Genomic DNA, 15,753 nt, shown 5'->3' on the forward strand with positions numbered 1-15,753 from the left:
AAATTGATGACAGTGACTTAAAGTACACAGAGTCAGGTATTTTAGGTGGGGACAGGATATGTGTACAGAGAAAGCAAAGCTCTCTCTCCACCGAAGACCTGCAATGTCACTGGTGTTGGACTTGGTGCACTCTAAGTCCCTTTGTTCCAAGACCTCAGTTGTTTTCATCATACAATTTTCCTCTTGTAAACAAAAGTTAGCATGCAATTTGTCATGCCCCAACATGAATGGGCAACAATCAGATGCCATCAGCAAATCCTTGCAGCTTCTGGGTCTAAGTTGGTTTTCCTGTGTGCTTTCTTCAGGACTTGTACCGACTTCACACTGGGTAGGTGAAGGAACCATCTCACAAAGGGAGGGAAGCATGTGGGGGAGGTGTACTGGCAAGCTAGCCTTCCCCAGCATCCTCTGAGTACCACATCAGGCCTTTGGTTTTTTTCCCAGCCCTTCACAGATGCTGTTCACATAATTTTACATAGTGTCTTCGTAGTCCATATATGCGGTGTTTATCTTCCTTGGCTTGGAATAGATTTCAGAGAAGACCTGGAAGGATCAAAGAAAAGAAGACAGAAGAACATGTCTTCCCCTGTGCCTCTTCCTGATCAGCCTGGATGTATTTTGTCATGTGCAACCACACCAACTTAAAAGAAGCCTCTTGGAAGCCTGTGGCCTTCTGCCAGGATTGTCAAAGGAGCCTGTGACTCCTGAAGCTTCCAGAGGTGCCCCTGCTGAACACCACTATGAGCAGTCATCATTCAGAGATATCGGAATGAAGAAAACTGAGCATGCTCTTAGGTTTTCTGAGGACTTGAGTTCTGCCCTGAGACCACCCTATGCGGGATAAAACTTCAAAGCACCTGCGATACTTGTGGGAATTCAAAAGTACTTTTGTAGCATCATGGATGGCTTTTAGAATTCTTTAATTGTGCATATATGTGTTGTCTGTGTGTGTACGCATGAACATAGATGCCCATGGGGATTAGAAGAAGACATTGGGTCCCCTGGAGGTGGAGAGGCAGGGGGTTGTAAGCTGCCCAATGTGGGTGCTGGGAATTGAATTCTGGTCCTCTGTAAGAGCAGTGAGGCTCTCAGCTGTTGCCATCTCTCTAGCCCCCATCACAGATATCATGAATTATTCAGGAGTTATAAATTATGAATTTTTCATAATACAAATCATGTTTGTGCCAAGTAGATCCCAGTGCTATTGTTAGGATGGCCTCGTGCATGTTTTACAAGGCCCATTTTAAAGGCAACATTAGTTTTATTCAGTATTAACTTAGTTCACTTCATATTGCTAGCTACACAGCACTAGTTGATGGCTGTACATACAGTTCAACAGTATTTTAGAATAGAGATTTTCAGATAAATAGAACCTTGTAAATAAGTATAAACCATGACTGAACTACACACCAGCACATTATTCAAGGAAATATACCTGTAAGCCTCCAAAACTCCCTCATATGGTGATTATTGCTATAACTAAATGCTTTTTATCTCTACTGTGCTGGTAGATAAGAAACTGTGGTATTTTTTCTTCCTCCTAAGTGGGAAGATTTTTCTTCCTCCAAATACTATGGAAAAGCATTGAGACAGTCTCCAGAAGGAGCAGAGAAAGCACACACAGAACAGTGAAGACCCTGCTTACCTCACTTGTCCCGTGTGTTCTCATGTGTTGAGCTGTGGGGGAATGAGTAAGCACTGTGAGGGTCCGCTTATATTTAGTCTTTTACAACCTCCCATTAGTATAGCTTGATTCTTCCCCGACCTATTTTCCATAGACTGAGCTCCAGTGCCATTTCCTGTCTTCCTTTCTATCGCATGAACAATGATCTCAGTGTCCCCAGAAGAATGGGCAGCCTGGGGTGGGTGGGTGTATAGGCCCTCCTGGCACTGGAGACATTTTGATACCTCTCTCCTTTTCTGGGCCTACCATGTATAGAATGGGATAAGAGCAGCGGCCATGGTGAACAGCTGCAAGAGCCGCGTAGGCCACTCGGCAGAAGCTGACATCTTTGGGTTGCCATTGAAACCAGGCTGTGTGAAACATTCACTAGGCCAGCCTAACAACATCACTGGGCTCTACTTGACACAGCTTCCAGAACAAAGTAACCATAGTGATAACCTACAGTCAACTCTAAGAACAAAGTCTGCCATATTGCCAAACAGAGGCATTGACTATCCTCTTGGTTCTGGGACAGATAAAAGTCAGAGAAAAATTCATCCCATTCCATTTCTTACTGGCTGCTGGTTCCACCTCCTGCTGGGTATGGTACACGAGTGAGTAAATTTCATCACCACTTACAACATTCACTGAAACAAGAAAGGAGACATATTGAAGCAACCCTTTCTTCCCTCCCCTTCACTTACTCCACACCCATCTCCTACCACAAACTCAAAGACAGGCGAATCCTGTTTGTGGAGGGACTAGGCTGCAGCAGAATTGACTTTGGCAAGCAGACAACACCCTCTACAGCCTCCCTTTCCAGCTTGTTGACTCGGATCATTGGGAAGCCTTACCGTTCTCATACACGGACTGTAACTGCCTTGGGTCAGGTGAGTTGATGTAGTTGGATTCTTGGAGCACAGGCCTAGGAGGGCTCCTGCAAGCACAAAACACACACCATCCCAGATGCTCCGGGTGTGACTGTCAGAGATTGTAAAATGTGAAGGAAAGGGTCCTGTACAGGACACTAATTCATGGAAAGATTAACCCCTGGGAGGTACAGCTGTGTGGTATAAGCTGAAGCCTTTTTGGTGGGCAGGATGGGGCTCTGTGGCACTGCCCCAGAGCGTATGTTCCAGGGCACAGGTTCTCTATGATTTCACCCACACATGTCACTGTTGCCATCTAGGGATCTTGATCAGGTCCATTGTCTCTGTCAGTTAAAGAATTCAAAGGCAGGAAAAAGCAGAGAAATTGTGAACACCGCAGATAGTGGAAGACAGAATCAACAGTTGAAGAAAGGCTTTTTGCTAGGGGTGAGAAAGCACACACATCCAGCAGGCTCACAGAGAAAAGCCCTCAGCAAAGCAGAGGGGAGACTCGAAAAGGTTAAGTCCGACTTCTCCTTCAGGGTTGTTTTTTGTTTGTTTGTTTTTAAGTCATTGAAGGATCATCTTCCCTTCATCTGGGGTTGCTCTGGTGAAGAAGACTGGATGTCTGATTGGCCTACAACTGTTGCGTAAGTGTGTCCTGATAGCACCATGAACTTGAGCCAGTCTATCAGCAGGGCCCTATTGGCAGGAGACAAATCCCATAAGGCCTTTGTTTTAAGCTGCCAGGCTTTTGTCCTCAGGTCAGGAGAGTGGGGGAAGAAGCCAGTGTCTTGGAAGTTCATTCTTTATTACTGAGTCATGGTCCCTGTATTTGTCTGTATTTGTCTGTCTGCTTACCAGGGAGTCTAACTGCTAGTCCTTTGGAACAGAGCATGGTACTAAGTAAAGAAGTAGTGATTCATCTCAGTAAAAATAGACAGTTGGCCAGAATAAGCAACATGGAGAAAGGAACAGAAGAAAATGGCCATGGACATGCTACACCGCTGGGATGTGTAATGAATGGTCATCATTGGTGTGGGAAACACACAGGCCAAGTTTGGAACCCGCAAGCATTTTAGAAATCTTTCCCCCCTCTAAGCCTCTAACAAGCCTCACCAACAATATTTCCAGGGTGTCTCTTACTCTCTGTCTTGCATTTCTGAGACTTGTAGTATATACGTCTCACCTGTCCTACAGTACTTATAGAGTCACAGGGTCTTTTTCCTCTGCTGTAAGCAAGCTGACTACATGGATAAACTGGTGGTGAGACCAAGAGAAATCAAGAGATGATAACTGCAGAGGCACTGGAAGGAAGCAATAGAGAAAAAAATGGAGAAATGGAGAAATAGAGAAAAAATGGAGAAAAAATTAATGAAAGAGAAATAGCAAATTAATGTTCAAAGTTGCCAATGGGGGAACTCGGGAGTGAGTTTTAGGAGCAGAGAAACAGGGAAGCATCTCAGGAAAGAGGACATCCTAGTTATAAGTTTTCATGGTACCAGAAGGTGCCATGCGAGTTTCTTGAGGAGGGAAACAACCAACAGTCTTACCCAGCGATGACACCTATGAACCACAACAACCAGTGTGGCATGATAACCCTAAGGGTTCAGTAGTGGATAGTAGTATTCAGGGTTAGTGAAGTCATCAGTCTTAGAGGAAAACACACGACCACCACTTTACTAAACCAGCATAATTCCTAACTGCATTGTACATATTTGTCCTTATACTCATAGATAAATTCATCCCTCAACAAAGAATCTTCTCTCTGCAACAGACTGAGTCCATTATAGAAAACCACAACTAGTCAACATGCAGAGTTGTGAAGTCTATTCCCAGTGGATACATCTACAAAACACTCCTGCACCAAAGGCTTGAGGAACAATATAGAAGAGGGTGTGGAGAAGAGTGTAAGACCCAGAGGGTCAGAAAGCTTCTTGTGAGAGTGTGTCTCCCAGTAATGTCAGAGGCTACATCCATAAAGTCTCACCAACATGACTGTCTCAACAAAGACAACAAAAATAGACACATTAAACTAGACAGGGAAAGACTATACACAAAGAACTACAGGCAATAGAAGGATGCTGCAGACAGGAGATATGCTCTTCCCTTGGGAACAGCGTACCAATCGGTTATCCAATACCAAATGGTTGGCCCTGGAAACAAGCATACAGTCAATATACAGACCGAGCAGGTTGTATTTAGGGTTGGAAACACACACACACACACACACACACCACACGTGTGTATACATATATACATATATGTATATATACTTGTACATATGTCTATATAACAACAATCAAAAGGAAAAGGATGCCATGAATTTGAAAAAGAGCAGGGAGGGGCATTTGGGAGTATTTGGAGGGAGGAAAGGGAAGGGGGAAATGATGTAATTATAATATCTTAACAAAATAAAAAAATAACTTTTTAAAAGTAAGTTTTTGGCATCATCAGCACATAGAGAAAGCAGGGCCCTCACCTGAGTGGATCATCTGATTGTCTTCCTGCAAGGCAGAAAAATGAGAGCATGTATCAGTGGAACCCTACTTTCACTACCCGCCTGCCTTGGCTGTGCTCAGTTGGGATGCCACTATGTCCCCAATGGACCTCTGGTAGACACTTATAGAGTCTTTATATCACAACTAAGGCTATTCAGGTCCAGAAGCATTAAGTCAACATCCCAAAGTTGGAAGCCGACAACTTCCCAAAGCCAGTAAGTACCAAGAAACAGGATTTGGGACTTCCTGTCTGTTACATCTTTTGCTTTGAATTTTGCAACCACCCTGATGAATCTTATCCTGCCCAGAGTCCCAGAGCCAGGCTCTGCCATGGCCAGGTTATAGCTGGGAGGTGTCTAAAGATGTTGGAAAAGCTTGAAATTCAAGTGAGATTTGAATTTCATCTTCAACTTGCCCAGTGGAGACTTAGGAGCCCACAGTGAAACATAAACACCCGTGAAACTATGGGTTGTGGTAAACTCAGAAGGAGGTAAATAACCTAAAAGCCAAAATGGAGGGCAATGGCTGGCTATGTTACCAGGTGAGACTTTCAGAAGAAAAACAATTTATCCACAAGGTAGAAAAGATCTGGGAACGATCAGAACCCAGAGGGATGCGAATTGTATTTCAGGGAGAAGGAAATGCATGTGACAATGCCCTTGGTAAGAGGGCTGCACTGACTGGGAACAGGAGCTAGCCAGTGTGAGTAGTTTAGCGTCCTCTTCTCTAGTTTACTAGACAGGTGCTTTAACCAGCTAAGAGACCCAGCCTGCTTCTTCTCTAGTTTAAAAAATAGTTACATTTTATATAAAAATTAAATCACAGAAGAACAAGATATCAGCTGGTGAAACTAAAGAAGTTTGCTAAAAATGGTGCTTTATTTAGCAGGCTTTGAAAGTTTATGAGAAGACACACTGGCAAGGTAGCTAGGGCATGTTCTTAGTCTGCAGGATGCATGCCACAGATGCGATCTGTTTCAGGAAAAAAAGGTGATAGTGGCACAATATGAATATATTAAGTTACTAACCTCTTTTTCTCTTGATCCAGTAGCAAGATATTAGCGCCATGGTGAGGGGGCCAAGACAGCCAAGTAGCCACTCAGTGACTCCTGAGGTAAGACGACTGTTTCCAGACTCAATGGGCACTGAAGAGAGACTCCGGTAAGGAAGGGGCTGAGTTTGGAAACAGACATCTTGTGTGTGGATTATGTTCAAAGGCTGCTCCTGATGGGGGAGGGTGTCCTTCTTATCTAGAGAACCCTTGCTTCTCACACTGATGGAAGAAGATAGGCACTCGAACTCCGTTCTCCACACCTCTCATGTATATCACCCATGACAGCATCACATACAGAAGCCCTTGACATACACCATAGGAAAAACCGATGTTCTCCTAAGATGCTAGGGAAGAGAGAGTGACCTTGAGAGTTCCAAAGTATGACCAATACCTGTTAGGTTGAGAGTCACCACCTCACTGCGGTGGGCACCCTGGCCATTGTTGGCTTCACAGGAGTAGTTTCCAGAAAGTTCTGCAGTCAGGGGCAACCTGAAGGACGCTCCTCCTCCAGAGGGGGCTGAGCTGTTCCCCAGAATGACATTCTCATGGTAAAACTGGTAGAAGATTGGAGGAGACCCTCTCAGGGCCTCACAGTGAAGCTCCAGCAGGTCCCCCATCACAGACTGGGTTCCAGAGTCCCCAAACGTAAGGACAGGGCGAGACACTGGAACTGATCAACAGTGAACAATTAGAGAAAGGTGCCTTGATGGTACAACAGACCCGTAATTTCTGCCTGTTCTCTAGAGGCTCAACCCCACTGAAGCCGCTAAAGGCAGCTCGGGGCAGTATGGAGCTTCGTGTGGGACATGCTGACTGAGTGAGACTCGGTAGCTGTGTCACTTACCTATGACAGTGACGCTCACCAGATCACTGAGAATAGGACCGTAGCCATTGTCAGCTGCACAGTAGTATTGCCCAGCGTCACTTTCCTTCATTTTGATGATCTCAAACTCCGCCGTCAGTGAATGCTGTATCTTTGTTTCCAGATTTGAACCCAGGGTACCTCTGTACCAGAGGTATGTTATGTTTCCAGTAGCATTAGCAACAGAACAAATGAGGACCAGTGTGTTTCCCTCTGTCACCCATCCCCCTGGGGGCCGTGTCTCCAAGCTCACATCAGAGACAGGGATTCCTGAGGGAACACAAGATAATGAAGAGGACTCTTAGTAGAAAGAATTTCAGAGAGGAGTATGTGTGGGGACTCTGAGAGGCTGCTGGCTAAGTTGGCAATTTTAATAGCTTACATTGGGGCTGGAGTTCTGCTGACTTGGAATCGTCTTAGATTTGGCTGATAGTCACAGAGCAGGAAAAGCACACTACCACTACTGCAGAGTATGTGATGTCATCTCCCACCCCAGGATAACATAATTTCTACTACCTTATAGTGATTTCAAGCCCAAGTTATAAATCAAACTGCTGGGCTATGAATACTCTTTCACTCTTCCTTGCTGTGTGTGTTTGATCAAATGACTTCATTTCTCTTAGACCCAATTTCCATTTGTAAATGTGTGACTATCATCGCCTCCTGCAGCACTAGAGGTCAGTTACACCACATGTATGAAGCACTAGAGTAGGATCTGCTATGTGTGAGCTGTTCGAAGTTTTTACAGTTTGGGGTAGATTTTGCTTTACCAAGTTTGAGACTATTCAACCCTTTGTAGGTACTAGACATTTGCTTTTGATGATCGACCCTGACATCGAGTCACATGGTACAGGATGCTAAAGCATCGGAGTTCTGTTGTAGAGTCTCCCGTAAACTCTTCTCCAATAACCTACTTGACACACTTCCCCCCATAAAGCCTTTTCTTGTTACTTCACCAGGGCAGCTGGTAGTTCCTCCCAGTATCTACCTTCTCAGGAAGGAGCATGGGAGACATCCTGTCCTGCTCTTGTCTAACCAGCCCCTGACACTGGAAGAGCAAGCTTAGATACTCACTCTGCACATGTATGTAGGTTGCCTGGCTCCACTTTTTGATACTGGGAGTTGTCACTTCTACTGAGCACCAGTAAGGCTCTGGGTCTTTCCTCCATATGGGGCGGATCTGAAGCTTTGGGGAGCTGCTGCAACCTGACCCAAGGACCTTGATATCCTTGAAGCAGAACCGGGGCTCAATAGGTGGGCTCTGTGTGATGACCTGGGTCTTGCAGGTCAGGGTCACGGAATGCCCCTCTACAGGATGAGAAGGACTGACTTCTAGCACAGGGCGTGAGAACAGCTCTAGAGAAAAGACATAAACACAAACTCCAGGGCAGTGTTCCTGATTAGGCATCTTTTGTGTTCTCAGCCTCAAGAACATACAACATCCCCTACCACCTCCCTCATAGCCACGAGTTTCTCTTGTGGCTGCTCCTTCTGGTACACCGTAACCCTGTGCGATGGCACCAGCTTCTAGAAGGCAATCTTTACTGTGGCTTAGATCTCATTATCTTTTTTTGTATGTTTGTTTCTGGCATAATTTTAAGAATTATATCAGAGCAAGTATATTGAAGACTGTCACTGGATATGGTGAAGCTTGATGGTCTAGTAAACTCTGTCTCTCTGCTTTCTCTTTTTCCTCCCCTCCTCCCTCCCTTCTTTCTTTCCTTCTATCTTTCCCCTGTTTTTGTTGTTGTTCAAGAACAACTCCTCCTCCTCCTCCTCCTCCTTCTTTTGGTGGTACTGGAATCAAGGCAGCAGAGTGTTACATATGCTGGGCAAGTGTTCTACCATTGAACTAAAACTCAGCTCATTTCTTTTACCTTTGCTGTAAATCATATTGATAAGAAAAAAAGGTTCCCCTTTTCCTAACCTATGACATTACTTTCAAAGACACACACAACAGGGGAATCAGTTGTTATGAAAGCAACACCATGGAAACAAGAAGGGGCGTCAGTTCTCTGTTGACTCTTCTCTGACTCTCATGCTGCAGTTCCTGATGGAGAAAAGGGAGGACACTTGCCTGGAATTTCCCTGAACCTATCGTCCTCACAGCCAGATCCCTCGGTTCAGAACTGCTATACAAACCTCTGCAGAATCCATGAGATGAGATGAAAATTTAATCCATGCCTTAAGTCTTAGGGATACATGCTTTGGAGTCTTAGGAACTAATTTCTGAGTTATGTAAAGATGATTGAAGCTGCAATCTCCCCTTATCTTCCTCGCTGTCCCACCAGCCCATGAAATGCCATGGCATCTTTGGGCATTTGTTTAACTCTTAGAGTCTCTCAATTTGGGAGACTTTAATAGTTTTCCCAAGAGAAACTATTCCTCTCTTCACCAGATGAAAAATACCAAGTCCTGTGGGTCCCCGGTGATGCCTAGTTCAGTGTCCATGACCTCAAACCTTCTTTCACGAAGGCTTTTTGCAGGATCCTTTTAGGTATCAGTTAGCTACAGCTAGCATCTGCCCTGAGTATGGAATACCCTGCACCTTCTCCTTGTGGACATCTCGGTCCTCAGATAAACTTCACAGCATTTGAAACTGAGCTGAGAAACAAAGGCATTAGGCACCTACAGGCCTCTCTCCTGCCAGGCCCAGCATGACAAGGAGCAAGAAACCAGACACACCTCACTGCGGAGTTTGGGGTTTTTCTTTGTAGTTCATAGCTTGTTTCAGATAATTCTCAAGCATCAAAGATTTCCTTAGAAACATATAAACCAACTATTTCCTCATCCTTGATGTGGGTTTGTATTTCTCTGTAGGCTGTGACTGAGTGCCTGGGCTTAGAGGAAAAGGGAAAACCAAGCACACAGCACACATAGCATTAGCACACGAGTTAAACTTGGATACCAGTGAGGGACCCAGAAACCCAGATGGGGGAACCTCTGATCCTGCATTGCTGGGTGCGCTAGGCAATCTTTTTTTAACCTTGTGGCTCATAGTTTGTGTGCAGGAGATCAGTTATGACCCAGTAGATTTGCATAAGCTTCACGGAGAAAATTGCTTCTGGTAAGAAAATCAATTAAATTTGCATATGCTACACACACACACACACACACACACACACAGAGAGAGAGAGAGAGAGAGAGAGAGAGAGAGAGAGAGAGAGAGAATGCAGAGCTACAAATGGCAGGAGGCAGCAGTGTTGTTGGAGTCTGCCTGTGGCTGGGGAACTAACTATAGAGCTGTGCTGTGGCTCTGTGACTTCATCTTCTCAGCCACTGGGAGTGCATCCCCCAGCTGAAGAACACAGAGGGTACCCGGGGCCTCTTTAGAACAGACTCCTTCTAAGTAAATCTCTGACACTTTCTGCCACCGCTGTGTGAGTGACTGTATTTCCCTACTTGTGCTGAGGTGGCTCCAGACCAGTTCACCCAGCTGGATGGACACAGGTCACAGCCTGCTCCCAGAAGTCCCTGAAGTTTGTGTCCTGCAGAGGCATGGCTGTTCAGTCATCCACAGGCCTGGTGTGCTGATTGAGGTGACAAGGTACTCCCTAGACTTCGAAGAACAACTCACCAGTAGGTTCACAAAGTGGAGCTGGAAAAGAAACCATGAGAGCAGCGAGTTCCACAGACACACAGTTGACCTTCTACAAAGGGCTATCCCTACAGTACCCTCTCCTTCTCCAGTGCCTTCCCCACAACTTCCTCTTCCTCCTCTTCTTCTGCCATCCTTCCCACCTCCTCTGCCCCAAATTCCTTTCTTCATTCTCTATTTCTTTCCCCATGTTCTATATCATCCAGAAAAGACACATGGTCCTTTCTATGATTATAAGGTAATTTTCAGTAACCTTTGTCTCTGTGATGGCGCAACGATAGCCTCGCTCTTAACTGCCTGTCCCTTTGTTCCTCTGCTCTTATTCTCTATTCCCTCCTCCTCTTAAAAATTTCAAGTTTCATCTCTGGCCCTACTGCCAGGTGTAACAAAAGTCAAATAAGAGGAATAAAGGTCTTCATCTCAAGGCATGGGGCCCCATGAGCTACCAACTTCCCATCAGAGAACTTTTGAGTTCAGAGAAAGAAGAATTAGAATTCTTCAAATATTCTCTCCTTTTGATGATATCATTGTCAAGGAGGAGAAATTCTGGGGAAAATGCAGGTTTTGTCACTAGATAATAGAGACACAGATATTCTCTCTTCCTCTTACAAGACAGAAGCAGAAAGAAAACAGAAGAACAGAGCATTCTGGAAACCAAGCTGAAAGTGTCCTGCATGAGGGGTGATCGACTGTGCCTGACCCTGAAAGGCTAAGGAAGTGGGAAATGGAAGTGACCTCTGGCTGGGGTGATGTGGAAGTGTGGATGACATTAGCGAGAACAATGTCCAAGGAGTGATGGGGACAAAGGGTTGCTTAAAGTGAGTTCACAAAAAGAGATCCGGAAGGACAGAACAGTTGCCTGGGTCAAGAACAAGAGAGGAGCTCACGGGACAAGATTGAGAGTGTGAAGGGATCTTTGATGAGATAGTGATGTTCTCTGTTTTGGTTGTGCTTCAGGCAACACGACTCTAAACACCTGGGGAAAAGAATGTCAAGAGCTTCAGAAAGGCCAGTCTCACTAAAAATGAAGTTTAAAAAAATAAAGAGTCAGGGAAGTGAATCAAAGTGAGACAGTCACCAAGAGCAGAGTGAAGGGAGAAAGAGATGATGCGTGAATGGAAAAAAAAAATAGATGTCCAAGCAAGCTCTTGCACTGACAGGAATAAGCTGGAGTGGAGGGAAAAATTTAAGGCAGGAGGAAGGTATTGAGTAAGCAGAGACTTCCATCTTTGAGACAAGATAGGCAGCTGGTAGGCATGGCAGTAGAAGTATGGAGACTTTTCTTCCTGCTGTTTTTACTTTTTGAATAAAGTATTAATTAAGTTATAAAATGGGACCAAAAAGGATTACATTTGAGAAGAAATGAGAAGATATGGGATAATGGTCCCCATGAGTGGAAAAACAGGGCTGTAGATGTGGGTATGAGTTCTCCAGCAGATCTGAAGATCATCTGTGATTTGGTTCCCACATTACATGGCTGTAGTCAGGCAAGCCTTTGTTTAATGTACCACTCTCCTGTTTGGACACAGTTAAAGCACATGGGAATGTGCCATCTGAAAGAGATGCAAGAGCACCCTAAGGGGTGTTGATGAACTGCAGCATCTGAGCACTGTGGCGGGAGGCCTATCAATGATGGGAAAATAAGCTTGCCTTTCAGATGTACAAACCAGAGAAAGTGAACTGTGAGCACAATGGAATGAGGAGGGGTGGTGAGAAATACTAAAAGAAATAATGTTGATAGAAGAAACGGAACTGAGAGATGAATTTGGTGTGTGTGTGTGTGTGTGTGTGTGTGTGTGTGTGTGTGTGTGTGTGTGCAGGTGCTCACGTGTATATCTGTGTACGAGCGAGAGAGACAGAGACAGAGATACAGTGACAACACGAGCATCCCCAGGCAGCAACCTAGTCCCATAATTCTTGACACCTTTTCAAGAACTGAGATCCCCATCCCAGATCCCGTTCTCAGTTGTCCAACTCACCACAGATCCACAGCAGGAGCCAAGGTAGCATGAGGGCCAGGCTGGGGACGGTAACTTGCAGATGCCTCTCACCAAAAGAAAAAAAGAAAGCAAAACTAAGCTACTCACACGGGAGGCAACAGGTGACAACATCTCTGAGGGTTGAGGAAGTCAGTATCGGAAGTTAACCTTCAGCACGAGTTTACAGAAATAAAAGTAGAGAGGAAAGTTCTCCATCAATTCATCTCAGTTCCTCTTTCATGAAGCTGAAAAAATAAAGGTGCTCCTTCGTATGGTTTGGTTCAGCTTTGTGATTTGGAGATTTTGTGCATTGGGAGACAAGGGCTTTCCTTTCTTTAAGAACTTGTGTATGTTGGGGGCCCCGGCAGATGGTTCTGGTTTTGAGTCTCACTGAGCTTTAGTCCTGCTGAGTTTCCCACAACACATCCTCATCTTTGGTTAAGGGTGTCTGCTTAAGTGTCTGGTCAAATACAGCCTTCTTTCCTCTGGTCTCACTCTCAGCTGTGTCTGACTCAGGGACGGATGGAATTATTCCCAAGTTATGATCAGTGTTGCAGTTGTTGCTTGTGCTGATATATATATATAGCTATCACTGCCATTTTTTAAATTTTCAGTGTCCCAGTAAATGAACATGAAGCACTTTTTGAAAAGTCATAGGAAATTATAAACTGGGAGATGTTTGAAGTAAAATACAGGGTGTGGGTCCGCACCAGTTAGTCTCTGTAGTGGAAGAGGTTCACCATTGTCACCAACTCTGGTATTTCTGTGACACCGCTCCTCTCCTTACCCCAGTCAGGGCATGTGAAATTCCTCCCATTGCTTTCTTTAGCATTTGTCTCCCCACTTTTTGTTGCCTGAAGTTTGTATGTGATTCACATTATGGATTAAAGGAGAATAAACTATTTTATCTTTCAACATTCCTTGAATCTTTAATCATCTAAGATTAAGGATAGCCAGGCAATCCACGAAGGCTGAGTTGTTAGGGAGGATTGAGAAGTCCACCTAAGCCTGGGGATCAACTGTGTCTAAGGAGAAGGGTTGGGGAAAAAGCGAGAGGAGGTGGATATGCTCAACTCTAGGGGAAAGAGACATGCATTGGCAACCCGGCTAAATGTCCGGGGAAGTCGCTAAACACCAGACGCTTGTGCTGGCAGCTGTGATTATGCCTGGGGAAACCCATGTGAAGATGTCTGCCAAATTTAAACTTGAAGGCCCAACACAAAAGCTACCAGCCCTTGAAATGCAGAGCCGGAAGTCCCAGAGTGAGGGGCTTTTGCAACATTGTTTCATATCTCTTTTCTTGTGTGTCCTGCTCCAGTGTCCTTCAATTTCTTCTGATTACAATTCACACTGTCCCGTAGATTTACAGACATTTAAAAATCTGTTCATTGAAGTACAATTAGCATGAACTAGAATGAATTGATCCTAAGTATACAGTGTAATGATTTTTGACAAAGGCAAACTGACATAGTAATGGTTGTAGAATTGGTGTGTGTGTGTGTGTGTGTGTGTGTGTGTGTGTGTGTGTGTTGTGTTACTAAACATGGAGTCACAGTGTACACCCAGGGGTGACAGTCTGTAGCCTGTGAATGGAAAATTCTGGAAAGAAGCTGTGTCTGCAAAGGCTGATAGACTGACTATGACTTCAGTGATACAGAGAGGTTGGAATGTTGCCAAGTACAGGGCCAAATTCTCTCGGAGCATCTTAGTCTCCATTAATAAGCACCCATTGTTCTCCTCTATCCATGAACTAACCTCTTTTGTCACCATTAGGTAAACCCTTTGGGTATGTATGAATAGACAGACCCCTAGTTTCCATCACCCAAATGCCTAATAATTCTGTCAGGCCTCCCTGCTCTGCGATAATCCACCCAGTTCATGTACCTACATGGTTGAACATGTACCGATGTACCCAAAAAGTATGTTTTATGGCTTTCTTTGTTCTGTTACTATAAAAAGTTAATGAAATTGATACTTCTTTGGGACATGTCTTTTTTTTGGGGGGAACCTGAATATATGCTCTTGGGCCATGATCACTTATATTCACTCCAGAATAAACCATGCCTTTATTCCTTTGAGACTGGAGCTCTTTCCTTCTGCTACAGGCCTATGAGGCAGGTTCAGTCAGAGTCCCTATTCCATTTTCTTTCAGGGGCCTGGGGACAGGGCCTTGCTTTGACCCATTCTTGCTTAGAAAATACTAGTCTTCTGCAGCCATTCACCCTCAATAAGTCACTTAATACAGCCAAATAGATGCTAAAAAACAGAAAGAGGGTATTTATTCAGTGTAGCCATATTAGGAGGGACAAGAGATACAGTGACCTCCCTAGTTCATCTTTAGGGCCTCAAAATGAGATTGAAGTTCAAATAGAGGGCCAGGGAAGTGCTCATCTAAGCAGTCCTGGTCAAGGTGTGGTCCCTCCGACCACTGACCCATCCTTGTCTGGGCTTGAGTCTCGCCCCATAAAGTTAGTAACTTGTGGAATCTCTTTCCATGAGACAAGTCACAGATGAACAGCCTGAATCTTCCTGACTACTCCTATTCAAACCAGAAGTTTATCTTACCATAAAAAACAAAACAAACACATCAGAGGCAGCCTGTGTAGGTGACTAAGTCCATGTTTCCATTAACAAGATATTAGGGAAGAGGAAGCTAGCAAACACGTCTCTGTTGTGGGATGTAGATGTCAAGAGTAATGAATAAAGGCAGCACTATAATAAAACCTAAGTAAGTATGGCTAAGATTTATACTCTAAAGAACTCGGCCAGTGTGACACTAAGAAAGGGATCTGCATGGTACATCAAGAGGTACAGGGCATAAGCTGCTGTGGAGCAAGGAGGAATCATTTTTCTTCAGGGATGAGCTCTTTGATAAGCTATTTTTGAACGTTTGACACAAGATGGCATTATCTGAGAAAACAACAATTGTGAAAATGCATCCATAAGACCGGCCTATGAGCAAGCCTGTTTGGCGTTTTCTTAATTATCTCAAAGCAGGTAGTGCTACCCCAGGATAGGAGGCCCTTGGATGTCTAAGAAAGCAGGCTGAGCAAGCCCCGAGGAGCAAGCCAGTGAGCAGCACCCCTCCATGACCTCTGCAGCAGTTCCTGCCTCCAGGTGCCTGCCTTGAGTTTCTGCCCTGCCCTCCATGGATGATGGACGAGAATATGCAAGATGAAGTAAATCCTTTCCTCTCCAAGTTTCTTTTGTCATGGTGTCTTATCACAT

The 15,753-nt window shown here is 44.7% G+C and overlaps 1 protein-coding gene across 2 annotated transcripts; it reads right to left on the minus strand.

Annotated features, from left to right (window-relative positions):
- Positions 1–471: 471 nt before the first annotated feature.
- Positions 472–12,556, minus strand: LOC100759999 (Fc receptor-like protein 1). 2 transcript variants are annotated; one of them, XM_035451988.1, is made up of 9 exons: positions 12,526–12,556; positions 6,931–7,248; positions 6,472–6,756; positions 6,061–6,177; positions 5,015–5,039; positions 2,518–2,600; positions 2,239–2,310; positions 1,637–1,677; positions 472–543 (listed from the first exon to the last, which is right to left on the minus strand). In XM_035451988.1, the coding sequence occupies exons 1-9, from the start codon at positions 12,554–12,556 to the stop codon at positions 472–474; spliced, it is 1,044 nt and encodes a 347-aa protein (XP_035307879.1). The 2 variants fall into 2 exon arrangements, with proteins under 2 accessions (XP_035307879.1, XP_035307880.1); XM_035451989.1 differs by lacking the exon at positions 6,061–6,177 and having other exon boundaries at positions 6,478–6,756.
- Between the last annotated feature and the right edge of the window lie 3,197 nt (positions 12,557–15,753).

Source organism: Cricetulus griseus (genome assembly GCF_003668045.3).
Source record: "Cricetulus griseus strain 17A/GY chromosome 1 unlocalized genomic scaffold, alternate assembly CriGri-PICRH-1.0 chr1_0, whole genome shotgun sequence".
NCBI classification, from domain to species: domain Eukaryota; kingdom Metazoa; phylum Chordata; class Mammalia; order Rodentia; family Cricetidae; genus Cricetulus; species Cricetulus griseus.

Coding starts and splice junctions, on each gene's coding strand:
- LOC100759999 (XM_035451988.1), bottom strand. CDS start 12,556: ATGCTACCTTGGCTCCTGCTGTGGATCTGTG. Junction 5,040..6,060: donor CTGGATCAAGAGAAAAAGAG/GTTAGTAACTTA, acceptor TCTGCCTTGCAG/GAAGACAATCAGATGATCCA. Junction 2,311..2,517: donor ACAGTCCGTGTATGAGAACG/GTAAGGCTTCCC, acceptor TTCTTGTTTCAG/TGAATGTTGTAAGTGGTGAT.